The sequence below is a fragment of the Ochlerotatus camptorhynchus genome, unplaced genomic scaffold (assembly GCF_037179485.1).
Source record: "Ochlerotatus camptorhynchus isolate MF236.1 unplaced genomic scaffold, CSIRO-AGI_Acam_v1.1 ptg000404l, whole genome shotgun sequence".
Lineage (NCBI taxonomy): Eukaryota > Metazoa > Arthropoda > Insecta > Diptera > Culicidae > Ochlerotatus > Ochlerotatus camptorhynchus.
This window is the reverse complement of record NW_027040890.1, coordinates 468,565-489,714: the sequence shown is the minus strand read 5'-3', so window position 1 is coordinate 489,714 and position 21,150 is coordinate 468,565. Positions and strand designations below refer to the sequence as shown.

The window sequence follows — 21,150 nt, the reverse complement described above, 5'->3', positions numbered from 1 at the left end:
TTTTAACGGTTGGGTTGTTGCACAGAGCAACACATTCATTCAGCCAACTTCAGCACTTCCTGATCACTGTTTACAGCTCCATACTTCTTGATATGCTCAAAATATAATCTGGATTTGGTATATTTATTGTTGCTCTTCCTGTTCCACGACTTATGGTTTGTTTTTCTGATGGGGTTCAGGCAAAATTCCGGATGAGTTGACACAATCCTCGCTACCATCCAAAAAGCGATACCTTGGAGCAGGAAGTCTGTAGAAACGGTAGAAACACACCGTAGAAAATACTAGATGCTGAAGCCTCCGGTGACGGCGCATGCAGCACCACAAAGCACCTACGCGAAACGAAAACAAAAACAGACAGTTTTTGACAGATTCTAGTACTGAATCATAAGCATGTACCCCATAGAAACAACAATCAATACGAAACTAACGATTTTAAATTGGTTCACTACTTGACTAGCCTATTGGTCCCCAAGTAACACAAATTCATAGAATTATGTTGAGTAAACTGCTATACGGCCAAAATCCGTCATACAAAGGTTATATAAACTGTTATAGAACATGTGTGTTGCTTGGATCCCAAACAAATCGATTAACGTACCCCATTCTAGCTGAAATTCTAGTACTACACTATATTTGTTTTGATTCGCTATGAAAGTTTGACAGATAAAATGAGGGGTTTGTGGATTTTCATATGTTTCGAGGGGTGCATCGATTAGCGTGGGACCGAAGATAGTACCAGAGCTGAGCCAAAAAGTTGAGCTCGTTTCTCCGGGACCTTCTGGTCTTAGAGCTACCTCTATGATAGAAGTACTTGGGGCCAATAGGCTACTCAAGCAGTGAGCCAATTTAAAATCGTTAGTTTCGTATTGAATGTTGCTAGTACTCGCTGAAGCCGCAACCGATGGCGTTTTTAAGCTACATTCATGTGTGCCGCATGGTTATATCGCGTTGAAAGTTTTTACTGATGGTAAACAGCACCTATGGCACAACAAAGATTCGAAAAAATCCTTCCCGCCGCTCGCTACAAACTTTCTTAACAACATCACGCATTAACAGAGTTTGCTTGCGAAGTTGTCAAATGTTGACGTAAAATCGAGCCAGTGAACCATTATTCCTTGGCTTCACACAAAGTATATGGGAATGAAATTTATGTCATAGATGTGGTAAAATTCTGGGACGGGACTTGACAATCGGTTAGCGATTTCGAGCCAATTTGCAGTGATGCCGGAATCAATGTTGACGTCAATGACGTTGTCAATTCTTTATACTTGCGTAAAGAAAGTTGAAAAATGTAGTGCACTGTGTGTTTTAAGCGATGGATATTGTTGTTTGTTTTTATTGTGTTGAGCAAAAATAATGTACAAGCTGCTAAACTGCGGTACACGGTTAGAAAAAAGTACCCAACGGTCAGTTCACTTTTACTTACTTTTGACTAGTTTGTCTCCTTTTCGCCTTCTAATGTTGTCAAAAACGGAGGAGCAAAACCACCCAACAGGGGTAGTAAAGTGTGGGAACTCAACGTTGAGTATAATCATATTTATCTACTTTTGGGTACAACTAACTTACTATTGGGTAGAAAGCTAGTGGAAAATTCCATACGAATTGCACACAAGTTAATGAAAACTACTTTGGTCCGCTTTACCTACTTTTGGGTTCCTGCACTATAGTGCCGAGATGAGTGAAAAGAACTTACTTTTGGGTACTTTTTTCTTACCGTGTAGAGCTTCCGAATAATATTCAAATTAAAAAAGAAAAAATATTTTACATTCCTGGCATCATAAGTCAACTCCGTAAAACACCACGCACAACTTTCCGAAGGGCATTCTTCAAAAACATTAAGACGAGTGAGAAGCTCGATTGTCAAGTCCCGTCTCGGGTAAAAATAAGTACTCCGAAACTGAAAATTTCGCTACTCGACGAAAAGCACGCTTGATTGAGCTGAATGTCATGATTAAATTTTATATCAAAAGTGACGCTCGTTAATTTACATGATTGTTTCTTAGTGTGTAGATTTAAACAAGCCCGATGGTTCAGAATCATCTTGCCCCTCAAATGTCGCACAGTGGGCCTGGGTTGTTTTGATATGTGTTGCGCAGCTCTGATTAGTAACAGGGTAGCATTAATCAAATAGACTAGAAAATAATGGAAGTATATCCATCATTTTCTAGGATGCTTTCAAAACTGGCTGTGATTAGATTAGACACATCACAAGTAAAAGCGTATTGACCCAAAAGATAGCGCGAGCTATCATTCCACCGAATAACTGTCAGAAAAGCCAAATTGATCTGCAACGCTGGGAATTTACCGCCATCATCTCGTCTAATCAGTTGATGAAATCTTTGCCAGTATTCCATGTTATCGTTTCTCTATTCAGGACTGCAAAATTGACATTTGGACACTTACCGCAAGGTTATGGAATCACAATCGGTTCATATATGAAGCAAGCAAACATCAAGGTGATGGAATTTTACGACTTTGACGTGAAGGTAGTTCTTACCGGAGAGGGTCAAAAACTTGATAAGAGTGTGTGGATATTGTTTAAATATTTACCGGCAGAGATCTACTCGCTTGTTTATGGCTATGGTGAAGAAAGTTATAACGCGTAACGTGGTGGATCTTGTGTGTTTTGTTCATTGTATAGAAATGCATTAGAGGAAACGCACCTATTTTGGTCATGTTCCTATTCTAATTGTGGTGAAGACGTAATAGTTTTCGAACCAATCAATTGCTTGGGGATCTTCTTTACTTTATTTAAATCTTTTAATTATTAGTTAGCTAGGTTCCGATTCCGCACGTTGCAGTTTCACTTTCTTTACCTGTGATCTTGACATGATTATGGGGATGAGTAGCTACTTAAGGCTCCACCGGAATCATTTTCATTCTTATTCATTTACCGTACCTATAGTCCTTCGAAAAACTATCAAGCCGAACAATACATTGGGTCCCAAGTAGCATTGATCGATTCTCCTCGTCGTCCTTCTCTTTCGTTAATAACTTCACTACAAATCCGTTTCTTGTCGTGTTTACCGTATTAGATGCTAAATAATAGTTTCGTTTATCGAACTATGTGCTGAAAATAGCTGGAAGTGTCTATGTATGACCGTGGGGATGCAAAGATAAAATCTATAAAGAGAATCCGTCTATGTTACTTAGGCGCTACTGCATTGTTCGGCTTGCTATCACTTGACCTGACAGTTCGTTATATGTGTGGTCGTGAGATGATCTATTTGACTCGTGATTTATGTTATCTGGATCAATCGGAAAGAAAACACTATCTCTTTCATCCTCATCAGTTCTTACGCGAGAAATGAAAGTGACGTCAACAATGTGGTTACGTTTGAATGATAAGAAGTGAAAAAAGCGCTATTCCACATGCCAATCCTTTGTAGATCGAGGTTCATCTTAGATAGGACGGAGTTGCATCCATTTATAGACCCAATTTGAGTACAGTAGATCGACATTAATTCCACGTACCTGGAATGTTTTCATGTTTAAATGGTTAGATTAAACAATTTTCAATCGTGCCAAATCGATATCCAATTAATAAGAATATCTAAGCTTACATGTTCACAGTGAAATATCGGCTGCAGCTCAATCATTACATAAGATACGGCATAAAATGTAATTGAAGCCTTCATATAAGACCGAGGTTAGGGACATATCTAGATAGAGCTGGAATTAAGGCGTAACTGCTTTTGTAAGCAATGACTTCTCTCAATAATTTCTACTAAATCAAGGCTCGTCCACGCAAATCAACATCACCACCGGGTAGAGGAAGACTTCCCCTACCCGATGGTTGTATTGGATTGCGTTGGAGTGCCTTGAATTCCTAGAAATCTTCGAGAGAAGTCATTGTTTACAAAAGTTGTTACGCCCTAATTCCAGCTCTATCTAGATATATCCTACCATTTGGGTTATCATTCGTTTATGGTATTTTTTTTTATTGGGGAATCTTGAGGGTTGGAAATTTTCTCGAATTCCCTGGGCATAGAGTATCATTGTGCTTGGCACACAATATACAAATTCATGCATTGGTATTGGCATCGAAAGCTCTCAATTAATAACTGTGGAAGTGCAATTAGAACACTAAGATGAGAGCACGCAATAAGCTAATATGCACTAAGCACTGAGCTTGAAATGCGAATAAGAAGAAGAATAAGTCGTCAGTCGAAAGTAATAGGGCTCTTGCTACACAAACATTCAAAGCATCTGTTAGGCACACATTGCATGCTGTCATTCACAAGTTTCGTTGTTACGAGTACGGAGTGAAAATAAAATTATTATCCTTCCTGTTATATAGTAATAATCAGTAAGTAAATTTTAGTATATCGACGTATAAATGACAATTGTTATTTTGACAATTTCACTCATAAACCAGTGCCTAGAACGTGTGCAGTTTTTGGGTGCACAAGCGCAGAGATCGTGGTGGGGAAAAATGGTTCCGATTCCCCCGGGTGGATAAGCGAACAGGAAGTAGGGAAGAACGTTCTTGGAACCTCACTTACCTGCGGCTGCTGCTTCGTTTGGGTGCACTAAGTTTCAACTACTTCTTTTTACGTTTACTAAGCTCAGGTTAAATATGGATTTTACTTTAATTGCGTATATGAGTGGAGTGCACATTAGCACAGTGTTAGGATATTACCATAAATGTATATACGTAATGTTTCAGAGGCTTAAAGGGACTTGTTAGTTGGCCTTCTTGGCAGTTCAGAACTCGATGTCAATGTGCTTCCAGAGGCATTTCGATAAAAAAAAAGTATCTGTAATCATTGATTGTTTTGAAATTCTTACCGAGAAGCTTAGTGAGGTGTTAAAAAGCAGCGCAAATGTGGTCAAACTACAAACATTCTCACACAGTTAAATATTTAATCGGAATTGCTCCTAACGGAACAATTATTTTTATATCAAATGCATTTGGTGGTCGAGCCAGCGACAAATTTATAACGGAAAAATCAGGCCTATTAAGTAAAATGCAAAAAGGTGATTATATTATGGCTGATAGGGGTTTCTTGATGAAAAAATTACATGGAAAATTCACGAATAGAATTACTTTTGCCTGCTTTACCCGTTGATCAGGATCAGCTTCATCCCCTTGATATAGAAAGAACACGAAAGTTAGCAAATGTCAAAATTAATGGTTAGCGAGTCAGTTGCGTAACAAATATAAGATATTATATAAGAACAAGTTTCCTTTAAGCACTCTGAGTAAAACTAGTAATTTCAGTGACACAACATTAATGGATCAAATTGTTACAGTATGCTGTAGTCCAGTTAACTTAAGGCCTTCAGTGATTCCAAATGATCAATTAGTATGTAGATGTTTATTTATTTTTTGTTATATTTGATTGATAAACAAATCAAAGTGCAGATTTGGCTGTTATTGTTCTTACAAAGCATTACATTTTGTTTTCAAATTTCTCCTTTTGTATAGAACTGGCTTAGAAGCTCTGACATACCAACCATCTTAAAAAAAGCTCTCAGCTTTGAATAGTTCTTTCTTCAAAAATGTATCGTCACGGAGCACTCTTAGAACTAGCAAATCCTTACACATCCAAACAAAGAATTCACAAAATTGTGTATCAAGTACATGCATCTGCATCTGCACTTGATAAAAATATTGGTGATCGGGGTTCATTTTGTATCCTGCTTCCGTTGTCACAATAGGGCTACCTTTCCTGATTGCATACTGCTTGACTGTACTTCCGTCTCGCAAGCAGAATGGGCACTTAATTTCTACTACACCCTTGCCGCAACAATCGCAGTTTGTGATTGCATCCGGTGAAGCTCCGAAAAATGGATTTTCTCAATCCAAGTGTAAACCACTTTCCTCCTTGTGGAAGTTGGTATGTTCCACCATAATCGTCAATGCATACTTCTTCTCGTGGTTACATCCAAATTTTCTTGCATTTCTCCGGATAGCAGATTCTTCTCAGGACTGACTGCGAAGGATTCTCAATTGGATTTCTTGTAGCCGCGGTGTACAGATGCGGTGATTTTTTTCCAGCTCGAAACTTCTCCCAATACCAACTGGAAATTTGACAAATGGTTATACTGGCAATTTGAGTAACGCAGGTCAGATAATTTTGAAACACCTATTTGATAAAGCTCGTTCAAAGGCTTTCGAACAAAATCGGGATCGAAAAATTGACAAAATAGGAGTTTCAACATAGATGGATCAGGATGGAAGTTGCTCCATGTCGTTTTAGAGTCAATATTCGAATGTCTTCTTGATTGTAGAATAAGTTGACCTATTGATGGATTTTCTCCGTCTCTGACCAACTTTCTAACAAAGTCGTTCAATTTATTCATAGGGCAGGTACATGGAAGTCATACTTGGGAGTTTGTTCTTCTTTCAGACTGAAAATGTCCTTAATTTCAGCATAATCTTAGGTGGGACCAGCCATGGTGGGCTTTCTTAGGTGGGACCAGCCATTTATTGAGAATATCTGTACATGATGGTTCATTAACATCCACCTCTTCGTGGGACCAGCATTCAAGGCCAAACAGCATCGAATCTACGTGTGAGCATGCTTCGCCTAATCCGGCCATGCAATCGCAATATTATTGCGCAGTTTGGATTGTTCCTGTGGAGTCTACCGACACCCAGCAAGATGTAGGCTTCAAGTTTAATTTTAGGGAGTGTTTTACCTGGAACGTAGAAGAGATTATTATTTCACTTCATGGACATAAAAAGAAAGTAAAGTTTTACCATAAAAACAGCATAACTGGCAACCTAAATATGTTAATAGTGAGGCTAACATAACAGGTAAAATACCAAAAATAATACCTTCAAAAACGTTCTACGAATAACGAACTAATAAATAATTTAGCATGAACGAATATCTCGATACCTTAAATTGGTATGGGTGAGCCTGACATGAGAGGTAAAATACCAAAAAATAATACCAAAAAAATGTTCCCACAATGCCACTCCAATACCGAATTATGATAATTCAATACCAAAACAATACCACACAGGTATTCTTTTGGTATCCAAATATCAACTGTTGTTATTTTCAAAGTATTTTGCATGTATTTTTTTGGTATTAATCCTTGATATTTTACCTCTTATGTCATGCTGGTCAATACCAAATTTTGATATCAGGTCAGAATTAGGTATTCATTAGTTATTTCCTTCTGCTCGGGTTCCTGCTCGGGAGAACACGTTAAAGAACAATGAAGGACAATGTTAAATACTTGTGTGCTATAAATTTAACCCAATGTTGTTGATACCCTCGCAAGTCACTTAATAGGTGTACTAAGTTATGCCTCGGTGTGGTGAACCTGGATCTCAGCACTTTAAATATCCACTAATGGCTTATATAAATTGAATTCTCATGTGATTGGATGTGCCGTTAAAAAAACATTTTGACATAAATCAGAATCTTGCCATTTTCATGGGGCTACCTGGACCATGTTTGGTGTGGTACTGGTTACTCAATGTGGTTGTCAATGATCTTAGTTATGTATTCTCATGTGATTTGATGTGCCGCATGATGGGCATTGGTTCAAATCAGATTCTGACTTTTTCCTCAGAAATTTTCGGTTTTGGCAAACATGGTCATACCATCGAGCTAGTGTTCGAACTCTTATGTAATTTTAGGTGACGCATGATGGATTTGGCACGTTTCAGGTCGGTTCAGGTTCAGGTCTCATGAGTATGTTTCGGTCATATTTCTCGAACCAATTGACCGATTCTAAAAATATTAAATTGCGTTCTATGGAACCTTGTCCGTGGTACGGGGTGCCCGATTCAATGCAGTGGTTGCCGAGAAACACACTTAATTGTACACAAAGTCGGTTTCCCAAGTGGTATGTACATCCTTCTTTGTAATAAGGGTCGAGATTGAACGACCAGTGCTGTGGTTGTGGGTAGTCGCAGGTAGTTGATGACTACTTAGCTCCAAACCGAAAAAAAGTTTACAAAATAGCAATCCAATCCAATAGCTGGCGTCTCTGATATACATGGTAAGGTGGAAATTGAAAAATCTTGCGTCACTTTTCAAATAGACCAATCTACATTGATCGATTCTCTTAATCGACTATCTCTTCCGATAATAACTTGGCTGCAATTATATTTTGGGCTAATTTGTCTACACAGGATGTTAAAAGAAAGTATTTTTAAGCGTATTGGACCTTTAGAACAGATGAACATATTTTTGGAGCCGAGTTATTAACGAAAGAGAGAGTCGATGAAGAGAATTGATCAATGTAGATTGGTCTATTTGAAAAGTGACGCGAGAAATCGGTAAATTTGAAATGGCAAGTGCCCCTGGTAGAAAGTTCAGGGAAAAATTATCAAAACCGTAAAATTTGAAATGGGCGCCCCTGACACACACATTCAGGGAAAAATTGAAAACAATGTTCAATTTGAAATAGCTACGCGCCTGATATACACTTTCTGGAAAACAAATTAAAATGTTACATTTGAAATAGCTTGCGCCCCTGATATACATGTTCAGAAAAAAAAATCTGGGAAAATCTGAAAAACATACCAAATTTAAAATGTTTGCACCCCTGGCAAACATAATCAGGGAAAAATTGATAAAAAAATATGAATTTGAAATGGCAAGTTCAGGAAAAAAAAATCCTAAATTTTAAGTGGCTTGATTAGTTTACGAAAAAATTAAAAAAAGGTTAATTTGAAATAGCTTGCGCCATGCTAGATAAGTTTGGGGAAAAATTAAAAAAAATACTTAAATTTGAATCTGGTAAACATGTTCAGGTTAAAATTGACAAAAATCTCAGAAAAATCAGAAAAAAAATTCAAAAATTGAAACACATGATCAGGGATAAAACATTGTTAAATTTGAAATAGTTAGAGGCAACATGCCTTGGAAAAAAAAATGATAAAAAACTTTCAATTTTGAATGGCTGCGCCACGGGTAAACATGTTCAGGCCAAAATTGATCAAAATAGTTCAATTTTAAGTGGCGGCGCCCCTGGTAAACATGATCAAGGAAACGTTTGAAAAAATATATAAATTTGAAATGGCTAGTATCCCTAGCAAACATGTTCAGATTAAAAAAATATTAAAATCTTTTCATTCGATTTGGCTAGCGCCCTTGGTATTCATACTGAGGGAAAAATGTTAAATTTGGTTGACGTATTATGTTTATTTGGCTTGCGCCCCTGATAAACATAATACGGAAACAATGAATAAAAACTGATAAACTTGAAGTGGCCTGGGCCCCTGATTGGTGAGGTATGCGACAGAAGTTTGGAATCATATCAAAAAAGCTCGAAATCACTTCGGAAAGTACTTGAGAATACTTCGAAATTACTTCTAAAAGTACTGAATCGCTTCAATACAGTTTGGAATCACTTCGGAATGTACTGAATCACATAAGAATTAATTGAATCATTTCTTTAAGTTGTTGATCACTTCAAAAAGGACTGAACCCGAGCAAAGTTGGATATCAAAATACAACAAGCTTGAAATGCGAAGAAGAAGAAGGACTATATCAACTAGATAATACAGTATTTGAAACAATGGCATCAACTTCGCATCGTTATATTAAGGAGATTTATATTTTAAGGGCTCAGGTCAATATTGGGTGCGACTACTTAGCTCAAATTTTAGGAACACAGCAATGTTAACGACATCCGAAAAGAAAACTGACTACTCACAGCACGGCATAATATAATTACGGACTCTTTCCATACAATCAAATCATGGAAGCCACTTGTTCACAGATTCATTCACGGATAATCATGTCCTTAGGTTTCTTGGTCCTTGTTAGTTAAGGCTCGGCTTATAGTGGCAGCGACGTCTAAATTAGTTATGCTTGTATTATTATCTAGCTTACCGAACTAAACGAGAATCGAGTACTACAACGTTCACTCAAGCAACAGTTCCGGTTCATCTTCACGACCACGACGCTTGAGCACGCTATTTCCATCGAGATAATTCAGTGAGTCACACGTGTTCCTTGCAAACAACGCGAAACTATTTTCTGAGAAAATGTTTTTCTACTCCAACCAGACGACACGATCTTCTCAAGAGGCCGTCGTGGTGATGGTCGTCATCGTAAAATGTTTTTTGTTGTTAGGTAGTAAGGACTGTTCAGTTTAAAAAATGGACACACACTTTCAGTCACTACATTCTTTATTCCTACTTAACTTGATGCTATGAAGTTAAGCAACTAAGAAACAATAATCAACTATGTATCAGCAGCAGCATGTTATTTTTACGCCATTTTGAAACACGTACTCCAAAAAAGCAATTTATATAATCATATCAATATAACTAGATCATCTGGATTCATTTTACAATGGTTTCAAGCCATTTTAATTTTTTTTTAAATTTAGCTCTTTTAAATTATGATATTTGCGAACTTGGTTGCAGTACCAATTTCGTAGAACAAAGTGTTTACACTATTTAAATTTTTTTTCGGTGTTATTTTTCGTCCTAACTTCAGAAAACTAACTATTAAGTTTAAATAATGTTGATACATTCTTATCTGGTAATTTTATGATATTTAATGGAAGTTTTCATTAAATTTGAATTGAAAACACCTTTGTAGAAATTATTGGGGGCGACCCAGGCGTAGTGGTTGGCATCCATACCTCTCACGCCAAAGTCATGAGTTCAAATCTCACCCCCGGACAAGTCACGAATAACCCAAGAGCGTTAAAATGACTATAATAAAAAAAAAAAAAAAAAAAAAACCTTTGTAGAACGTAAACCAAATTCCGTACTTACAATTAGCTCAGTCAACGCAGAAATATACACATTTTGTTCTAATTAAGTGATCTGACAAGTTTAAAAGACGCGCTTCCATAGTTGTTACTTGAGAGCTTTCTAATCATATCCTTTTTGCATTAGTATTATTGTGTGACAAGCACAGTCATACCATAGAGGTAACTCTAAGACCAGAAGGTCCCGAATATTTAGACGTGCTCAACTTTTTGGTTCAGCTCTGGTACTATCTTCGTTCCCAAGCTGATCGATACACCCCTCGAAACATAGGAAAATCGTAACCCTCATTTTATCTGTCAAACTTTCATAGCGAATCAAAACAAACATTTTGTAGTACTAGAACTTTGACTGAAATGGAGTACGTTAATAGATTTGCTTGGGACCAATAGGCTAGTCAAGTAGTGAGCCAATTTTAAATCGTTACTTTCCACCGGTTGGTCATACATAGGGAAGTCGAAAAAAAATCAACCCGAAAAATTCCTAGACCGGACCGGGAATCGAACCCAACCGCCTGTAGCATGGCTTTGTACATCCCAAATAAACAATCCGGATGCAACGTAAAAATAAAAAGTAACAGACAATTGCTCGTGTCCGCTTTATAAACTGAACAGCCCTTAGCACCTTGATATCTATAGGTGTTCTGTCTCTACCATCGCAAAGATATCGTATCTGACATCGTTACTCACTGAAATGTGCAAGTGTCTGTAGTGGTGGGAAACATTTGTTGGTTCTTGCTGTCTTCTTACAAACACACAACAAACAATCGAGTTATCTATTTTGGACAAGATCGAACATGCTTTTCGATCGAGATCACCTGATCTTTTGTTTAGCCAATTTTTTATCATTACTTTTCAATTGTGCCGGTCAATTGATTGGATATAGCCACTTCCAATTGGCATAGTACTATGAACGAGCTATAACTAGCAGTCGTTAGCCGAAATGTGTGCACATCGTGCTGCGATGTAAATTGGTAACTAAACGAAAATGTGTCGGTATACTCAGAGAGTCCAAAGTGAGTTACCCCGTGAGAATCCAGTGAGCAGTCAGTTGTATACGTAGGCGTCATTGTGGGAAAATTATCGTTTGGAGTTGAGGTATTCTGCGCATAATAATAAGGCATGGAATTTCCAACTCAGCGTTTATTTTATGCTGATACATACTTGAGTGCATCGCTAGCTTACTACGGATACTCGTGTGACTAAGATGAAAATTGATGCAGGGAGTATTTGTTAAAATGAGTCGATTACTGATTGAATGGAATGCGCTGCGGTGGGCGTTTGTTGCATGTTTTGGTTTGTAAGCACAACAAAAAGGAAGAGGGGTTATTTGTGTTGGGTGCGTTGAGGTGATTTAAATGCAATTCGCTGTGTCGGATCAGAGCTTGTTTGATAAACAATAAATTTGTAAGTTTGACAGCGATCAAATGTATAAATCAAATGCAAATGTATCAAATGTAATCCGTAATAAAAACTCGTTAAATTCCTGAAAAACCTTTAGATAAATATCACATTTTCTTGGTACATAGGCTCTGTAACTCTGGATAAATATCAGTAAAACTAGAATAGAATTGAATGTGCCGTTTTCCAAAAACTTGACACCAGTAATGATGAAAAATGCATAAACCAAAGGTGACTGAAACAAAAAGTAGGGGAAATGTATGTAATGTCGGCCTAAATTCCCGTAATTTGGGCTCATACAATGGGCAGCAATCGACTAAATTTTCAATAGCGACCAAAAATATCCATTAGTACCGTCCCAATGACGCGATCATCTAGATAAAATTGATAAATAGCAGATTTTTAGCGATAGGCCCAATATTAGGTCCACAGGCCAACATTTGTTACTTTTGGCTGGAATGCCCTCAATGTGATCTATAAAAGTTAATTTTTGGTCTAGTACTAATCCAAGATATTTCTCTTGGTTTGACCTGGAAGTTGAAACTCCGTTCATAGTGACTATGTGACTACTACTAGGTTTCAAAAACGAAGAAATCTTCAATTTTTGTAAATAGGAATCGAAAATATCTAAACTTGTCTGCAGTCTGCTGCAAATAACACGAAGACTTCTTGGGAAATGCCTGTGTCATCGGCGAACAAAGATTTGTGGCAACCCTGAGGCAAATCAGGGAGGTCCGAAGTGAAAATGTTATACAATATAGACTCAAGAATGCTACCCTTAGGAACTCCTGCTATAAAAGGTAGTCGTTCAGATTTGTAATTTTGATAATTTACCTGCAGAGTTCTTTCAGTTAAATAATTTTGAATTACTTTCATAATATAGAGTGGAAAATTAAACTTTTTCAATTTAGCAATCAACCCTTCATGCCAAACACTGTCGAATGCTTATTCTATGTCTAGAAGAGCAACTCCAGTTGAGTGGCCTTCAGATTTGTTTGAATGAATTAAACTGGTAACTCTTAACTTATCATTGTCCAACGTTATTTTGAAATCCAAGATGGTGACTTAAAATTTCAGAAAAATAGGAAATACTGTCAAATACCCTTCAATATGGATATATTTGGAATTGCGATGATGTTCAAAGAAGAAATTGATGTCCGATGATTCAGAAAAAGTGAGAAATTTGGTCAAATTCCCTTCAATATGGATATTTTTAAGTCGAGGTGACTTCTAGGGACCATAAATGTATGTCCAATGCCATTTTAAAATCCAAAATAGCAGATTCTGATTTCAGAAAAAAATGCGAAATACTGTCAAATCCCTTCAATATAGGTATTTTCGAAATCAGGGTGTTGTCTAGACATCAGATATCATTGTCCAACGCCATTTTGAAACGCCAATGGCGGCTTCTGGGTTCAGAAAAAGTGGGAAATACTGTCAAATAAGCTTCAATATTTATATTTTTGGAATCAAGGTGACGTCTAGAGACCGTTGTGACGTCTAGAGGTCGTTGTCCGACGCCATCTCGAAATCCAAGAAGATGGTTTTCAGTTGCAGAAAAAGAGAGAAATGCTGTCAAAAACCCATCAATATGAGTATTTTTGGAAATGGAATGACATCTAGAGACCGGATATCGAAATCGGAATCACGTCTAGATATAGAAAATGAATGCCTTGAAATCCAAGATGGCAGCTACAAGATACAGGAAAAGTTGGAAATACTGTCAAATACGCATCAATGTGTCCGATTTCATATTGAATTCCATGATGGCAGCTCTTAGTTACAGATAAACTGGATAGTACTGTTAAATACCCCCACAATATGGGTATTTTCGGAATGGGGACGATATGTAGTTCCTAAAAATCGATTTCCGACGCAATTTTGGAATCTAAGATTGGCGGTCCTCTGTTTTTATAAAACTGTCAAATACCCTACAATAGACGCAAAATTGATGGCTGGCGCCATTTTGCCATTCCAATTTTCTACATCTACACGTTGTCCTTGTTCCGAAAATATACATATTTTAGAGTATTTTACAGTTTTTTTTTTTAAACAATGGCCGCCATCTTGGACTACAAAATGGCTTCGAACATATTTTTTCGGCATATACACGTTATCCCGGTTCTGATAATACCCATATTATAAGGTATACGATAGTTTTTTTTAAACCGAGAGCCACCATGTTGGATTCGACTTTCGGCATAAAATATCTATTTATAGGGTATTTGACAGTTTTTCTAAATTTAATGGCATAATGGAAAAAAAAGTGGCGTCAGAAATTGATTTTCGGCATCCACACGCCAGCCCGTTCCAAAAATACCCATATTGTAGGGTATTTTACAGTTTTGTAGAATTTGAAAGCAGCTGTATTGTATTACAAAATGGCGTCGAACATTGATATTCGGCATCTCCATGTCTTCTCCGAAATTATTGACAGTTTTTTTTCTGAAGTAAAGGCCACCATATTGGATTCAAAAATGGCGTCAGACATCGATTTTCGAAATGTATGTGTCGTCCCCGTTCTGATTATCTGAAAACAATGGCCGCAATCTTGATTCAAGCTACTTCCAGACAAAGGGTAAATCCCGTCAAAACATTACAATTCCAGTTATTTCAATCTTGTTATGTCTCTTATACAAAGCGACATGCATTTATTTACTAGAAAACGACCAGCGGCAGTTTTGTCGTGACAGAATGGAAGAATGACATGACAGACTTTTTTCGTCAATAGCCATCCCAACTAACAATTTTAGCTGCAGATTAGCTTATACAGCCAAAAATTGGCTTATACAGCTAATTTTTGCCTGTATAAGCTAATCTGCAGCTAAAATTGTTTGTTGGGATGTCAACAGTTTCCGTCAATCTTGTCGTCTGGCGTACGTGAAACAACTAAGTCGTTCTGGAAAACGTCACGCAACAGATGTTTCGTGACAGTGTTCACTCGGCTATCAACAAAAGCAGGCCACTCTCGATGTGTGCCACGCGATCGTCTGTTTTCTTGGCAGCAACCATTGTGTGGTCCTCCTCATTGTTCTTCATCAGCAGTTCTTTCGGTCGATGCGTCGTTGACTTTGGAAAGCAACCGTTTCGTGATGAGTGTGTTAGTGCTGACCACATTTTGCGTCCATTACTGCAATGGAAGCGCTCTGCCCCCCGATGGCGTTATTGCCAAACAATGAAACTGGTCACTAGAAGCGGCTCCAGTTCAGATGGAGGAGGCCTTTTGGATAGTGGAAGATAAAGTGTTTATTGTGTTGTACCTTTTGACTAAAGTTTTAAGATGTATTGTATAGTGACCAAGAATCCTCGGCTCTGTAAAGTTAATTCGTTTAAACCTTATCAAATGAATTAATAAACAAGTTGTTTCGTGACCAAATGAGAGAAAGACAAGAATAGAAAATGTTTCGTCGAGAGACAGCCCAGTAGATCAGTCTTTCAAGCAGAAGTTTGTTGCATCGTGCTCGTCAGATGAGCGTTGACTTCTTTTGCTGTCTTTGTTACATAGTTTATCGCCATGAGGTTGACAATTCCCAAGCCTGGTTATGGTACTGGCCTAACGAATGTGAATGAGCAATAAACTGGATACTACACGGATGGAAATCTCCTTAAACCTTTTGGCAAATTTCTATTACTGATTATTCATAAAATGTATAAGTCAACTTATAAGCAGACGCCTTGCAAAAAGTTAATGAAGATCATTTGTCAAATAAAATGTATAAGCAGTCACACATACCTTTTATTCATAATTATAGGACATATATGGTTTGTCTTATGTCAAATACCATAAACGAAATATATCCTGGATGGGTAAACTATCCCACAAATGGTTTGGATGATACCCCAAACACGTCGTTAAGCTCTGTTTTATGGTTATTTTTATTAGGAGTATAAGGCTGATGTTTGGGCAAAAATGTATAAGTGAAACACGTGAATAAAATAATTGATTTTCGTTTCGTGTAATTTCAGTAACGAGGATTTCAAAGCTAAGGGACTGATACAATCATCAAATCTGCGAAATCTGGCAAGGAATACAGACACCGCTAAACTCATTTGAAGAAGGTTTGGAAGTGGATTCAGGATGACGACCATTGCTATTCTCCAAAAGGCTCTGCTTCTGAAATAGTTCTTCCACAGTAAGTAATTTAAATCAAATGGATTCCAATTTAAGGTCAACTTTGATTTTTTCGACCGCTTTATTCCGATCGATTTTCTATAAGATTTAAGGAAATCGTCGCTAAGTTATGCCTGTGAACATAATCTGGATTTAGAATTGAAAACCTTTGGCTCGGAACGATTTGACCCATGTTTTAAGATTTCTCGCGCAACACGAGAAAAGGGCCTATCATTGTTGATCGATTCTCTTCATCGACTTCCTCTTTCGCGAATAAACCGACTGCACTTGCATTTTCCATTGAGTGTGTTGTTTCAAGCGCAAGCTAATATCATCTTCTGTCGAACTGTGTTGCGAGCATAGCGAGAAATTCGTTTACATAAACACTTAGAAAAAATCATGTAAATTTAGGTGCTCTGAGAGCGACATATACGTTCGTCAATTTTGACACAAATTTGAGTCATAACAGACGCAAAATATAGCACTATCAAACGTACTTTTCGTCGAGCAACGAAATTTTCAGTCTCGGAGCACTTAATATTGCATGAAATGTTTGTTTAAGTCTCATCTTTTATGTCAAAGATGGATTCCGTCACGTGTAAAATTAGTTATTTCTAAGTGTGTAGCCGTGGTTATAAACCCAAGAGAAAGTTGATGAAGAGAATTGATCAACGAGGATAGGCTGTTTTCAAATGTTACGTGAGATTTACAAAAACCAAGCACAAATCCCAGTGCAGCTGCACGCAGTAAAGAATGTCAATTGATAATCAATTTTAGATTAGATATTGCGAGCGATATTGTACCTGCACTGAATTTCACTTTCGACACTGATATTCCTAGCAAACATGATAGCGGGTAGTTTTCACATAGCATTCCATATGAATATCACAAGGAAGCAATTAATAATCTTACTCTTAACTAAATAAATGAACTATTTCGTTGCGTTGTATTTACAATGAGTTTTCTAAACGACTGTAGGTACACGATTAGCTGGCATCAGTGGAAAATATTTGCTTCAGAACATTGAATTTCAGTAGGTCTCATTACGACATCAATGTCATTAGAGCACTGACATTATATGAAGTGATACTGACATCAGGTGGCTAGTGAAAAACGGCATTTTGTAGGTATTGATATTGATATTTTGCGCACTGGTTTTAAGATGACTATTGGGTATAAATATTTATAAAAAAAACTACACATTATCGCGATTCCTGTTTCAATTTCATCAACTCACCACTTTCGTTGATTTTCCCCATCCTAAATCATCCATTTCAATAATGCACATCACCCGTCATGTACAATCACTAGCAAGATCGAGTATCGTGATTGTAAATATGAAAGGCCTTGTCGCGATAACAAAACAAAGCACCACTCAACAAGTGTCACCCACCACAAACGATCCGAAATCACGACGTCATCGTTAGGGGAGAGTGAGTGTGGGCACAGTTGGAGAGTGCCTTGGAAAGTACTCGTGAGTTGCGCGCGCACTTTTGGATCTCGTGTTGTACCGCTTGTTATAACATCTTGATAACGACACGCATGATCCCCATCCGCCGTCCGTCGTTGTCGTTATCGTCTATGTGTTGAATAGTTGAGTGCCCCAACTGATCCGACGGCGGCCGTGGGAGAAAATTCTGCACGGCGAAAGAATCAATTAATATTTGCCACCGGTTGGCGGTGGCCTTTCAGTCATCTGTCAACGCGCTTCGTGGGAGGATCTCCCCCACCTAAATAGGACCCGGTTCTTGCCTAGATTGTTCAGATTGAAAGTGAAAAACGTACGAACGCTAGACAAAGGCGGTATAGATTTTGCAATAGAAAAGTGGATTTGATACACAGCCTTTAGGGAAATCGGTTTCGCGAGTTAAGTGTGCTAAATTTGTGATCCCATCCGAATTGATGTTCCTCTGCTTTTGAACAACAATTCCTGCGACCATTAGTTAGTGCCTTCGGAACGGGTGAGGGGATTATTTGTTTTATGCGAAGTGGCAGATTTATAGCAGGCGGAGAAAGAAACTGCAGGTGTTGAGCTGACCGTTTGCTGACTTTCTCGTTGGACGGGTGGTTTCGGTGCTTTTCGGACTGAGAGCGGAGCAAGATGTCGTAAGTTATTATACACGTTAGGAAAAATTAACACAGTTTTTCTAGACCAACAATTACACTAAAGCACTACGAAGGTTAAAGTAGCTATCTGTTATGAATATGTTAACACGGCGAGAACGAAAGGGATTGAAATCAAAAGGACTTGGGGTAACTAGCGATCCTGTAGCAACACGTTCGTGTTTCTCAGAATAGTGCATGTTGAAACATGCACAAGCTTTTCGAGACAGCTGGACACTTTTGAGAGATGAGATTCTACGAGCCAGTGTTTTTGGTTATCGATTCTTTCGTTGCTACTTTTTTGCAATCACTTATTATGGTTTCAGCACTTAGGCATTATATTTCAGTAAATGTATCAAGGACTTCAATAGTAAAGTAAGTTGGAGAACGGCTTCGGTTCTTACAACTTACAACGCTCATTTTTTGCAGTATGATGCGTGGATGGATTTCTGATTAATTTATTTATTAAAAAAAAAAGACCCCGTGCTTCCAGTGTTGGGTGGCTGAACAATCCCAAATTTACTTCAGTGATCAGATTTTTTAAAGATTGTTTAATAATCCTATCAGTCACTCCACAATGCACCCAGATTTGATAAGCCAAGTGACAGCTCAATTTATTGTCTAATGATATGCTGCTTTACAGCAACGTATCAAAATCGGATGCATTGTGCGCCGCAGTTTTTTCGTGCTAAGAATATCAACACACAATTTTAACAGATAAAGAGTTGAATAAGCCATTTTTTTTTTGCTGATTGTGCATATTTTTGCTTGAATGAGTCCTATCTTGCTTTAAATGTTTTTGGTGGACCTACTTGGAAAGGTTGTTATGGAGCACTATGTGGAGACGCATGGTAGTTTTTTGAAGCAGTACTATTGAAAATAACTTTTTTGAACCACAGTTATGCATGAACAAATCAACTTGTAGCGGCGCTGGTGGTGTAGTGGTAAGCTTGATTACCTCTCACCCCAGCAGGCCTGGGTTCACTCCCAGTCGGCGCCGTCGGGATGTTCTGAGGCATAACATCTCTGATCACGCCTTCCTTCGGAAGGGAAGTAAAGCCGTTGGTCCCAGTCTATGAGTTGTTAGGTCGATAGTTAGGATCCAGGTGTGGTGCTCAGCACTGAAAACAAGATCGACGGAAACAAATCAAAGAAAAAAAAAACAAATCAACTTCATATATTCGGTGTTGCACACACAAATGGAGCCGCTAACGTGAAAGAAAAACGCGTGCAAATTAAACGACAGTACCTCAAATTTGAAACACAAGCCCCCCTATTCTGTGAGTCACGTGACTCTCTCTCACCGGTGAGGTGACAATTGTCACCTCACCGGTGACAGAGAGTCACGTGACTCGCAGAATAAGGGGGAAGATGTGTCATGTTTCCTGATGACTGAATTGGCATTGTCATGTTATTAGAAGCGTTTTAAGATGCATGGATCGAGATGCTTTTGCCGAAACGTTTATTCGGATTAATTTATGTTCTGAAACAGAGAGATTTTCGAAAATTTTAGCTTCAAACAGCGTTGCCAACCTTTCTGATTTATCTGGATTCCTGTAGATTTTTATGGACTATCCAGACACGTTTTTCACAAGTTCTTAGTTTGCCTTTGTTTACAATAATGTATCATTAACTTTGCCGGTATAATCAAACTTCTGATGAATCTCCAGCTATCATTTGAATTTGCATCACATATTTTACTATTAACCCTTCGTTACTCGCGCCAACTTTTGAAACAAGAGTACTCGCACGTTGTACTTGGCCAACAATGTGAGTATTCCATTGCCATTTTGCAGCCGAGCTACCAATCGATATGATACAAACGGGTATTCCTTACAAAACTTGTTTTTAACTAAACAAACTAAACTTTTATCACAGTTAACCCCCAAAAATTGTGGATAATAGAGAAAACGTGAATGGAAACCGCGTAAACGGTGTCCGTACTATGTGAGGCCTCCCTTAGCTCAGTCGGTAAAGGCGCAGCTACAAAGCAAGACCATGCTGGAGGTGCTGGGTTCAATTCCCGGTCCAGTCTAGGAATTTTTCGGGTTGGAAAATTTCTCGACTTTCCTGGGCATAGAAGTATGATTGGACTTGCCATACAATTATACTAATGCAAAAATGGTACACACAGTTCGAAAAAGTAGTGTAAATTTCTGTTTAGTATGACGCACATAAATGGAGCGTCACATATCATATAAGTTTACATTATATATCATGTAAAGTTCTGAGACATTTCATACAATGTAGCAAATATTGTATACAAAAGCCCATTATTGCAAACAACATTGTTTACAAGTTGCTCGGTTGCGTGAAATGAAATACAAGTTTACGTGAATGAATGTTTACATCACAATTAAAATTCAGATTTTTTTTTCTGTGCAGGCATCGAAAGCTTTCAATTAATAACTGTGGAAGTGCACATAGAACACTAAGTTGAGAGCACGCAATAAGCTAATATGCCATACGCAATAAGCTTGAAATGCGCGGAAGAAGAAGAAGACTATGTGGGATTCGACTTAATTGGTTTCAACATGGAGAGATGAACTAGCCTCAGGCTAAAAATCTCTAAAATAAAGATTAAAAAAAAAAAAAAAAAAGGTTACAACATGGAAAATCTCGAGATCCTGACCAGCTAGAAAGTTACTGTCTTGGGCATAGTTGTTCTAGAGATCATAACCTTTTTGCTGTTGGAGAGTAGTTCTGAAAATTCTCACTACGTGGTGCTACACACCAAAAAATTCTGAATTTTACTGGCGATGTAAACATCCATGCATGCAAACATTCATGCATGTAAACTTCCTTTTTACGTAAACTAGCAGCTTGCAAGAAATGTT

General features: G+C 37.8%; 1 protein-coding gene across 1 annotated transcript in view; it reads left to right on the top strand.

Moving 5' to 3' along the window:
- The first annotated feature begins 17,927 nt into the window (after positions 1-17,927).
- The window catches only part of LOC135710866 (sodium-independent sulfate anion transporter-like), a 56,019-nt gene continuing 52,796 nt past the window's right edge, over positions 17,928-21,150 (top strand). Inside the window, exon 1 of the mRNA XM_065233567.1 lies at positions 17,928-18,316. Within this exon, the coding sequence (XP_065089639.1) occupies positions 18,312-18,316 (5 nt within the window). The 5' untranslated portion in view covers positions 17,928-18,311. The remainder of the gene's footprint in view (positions 18,317-21,150) is intronic.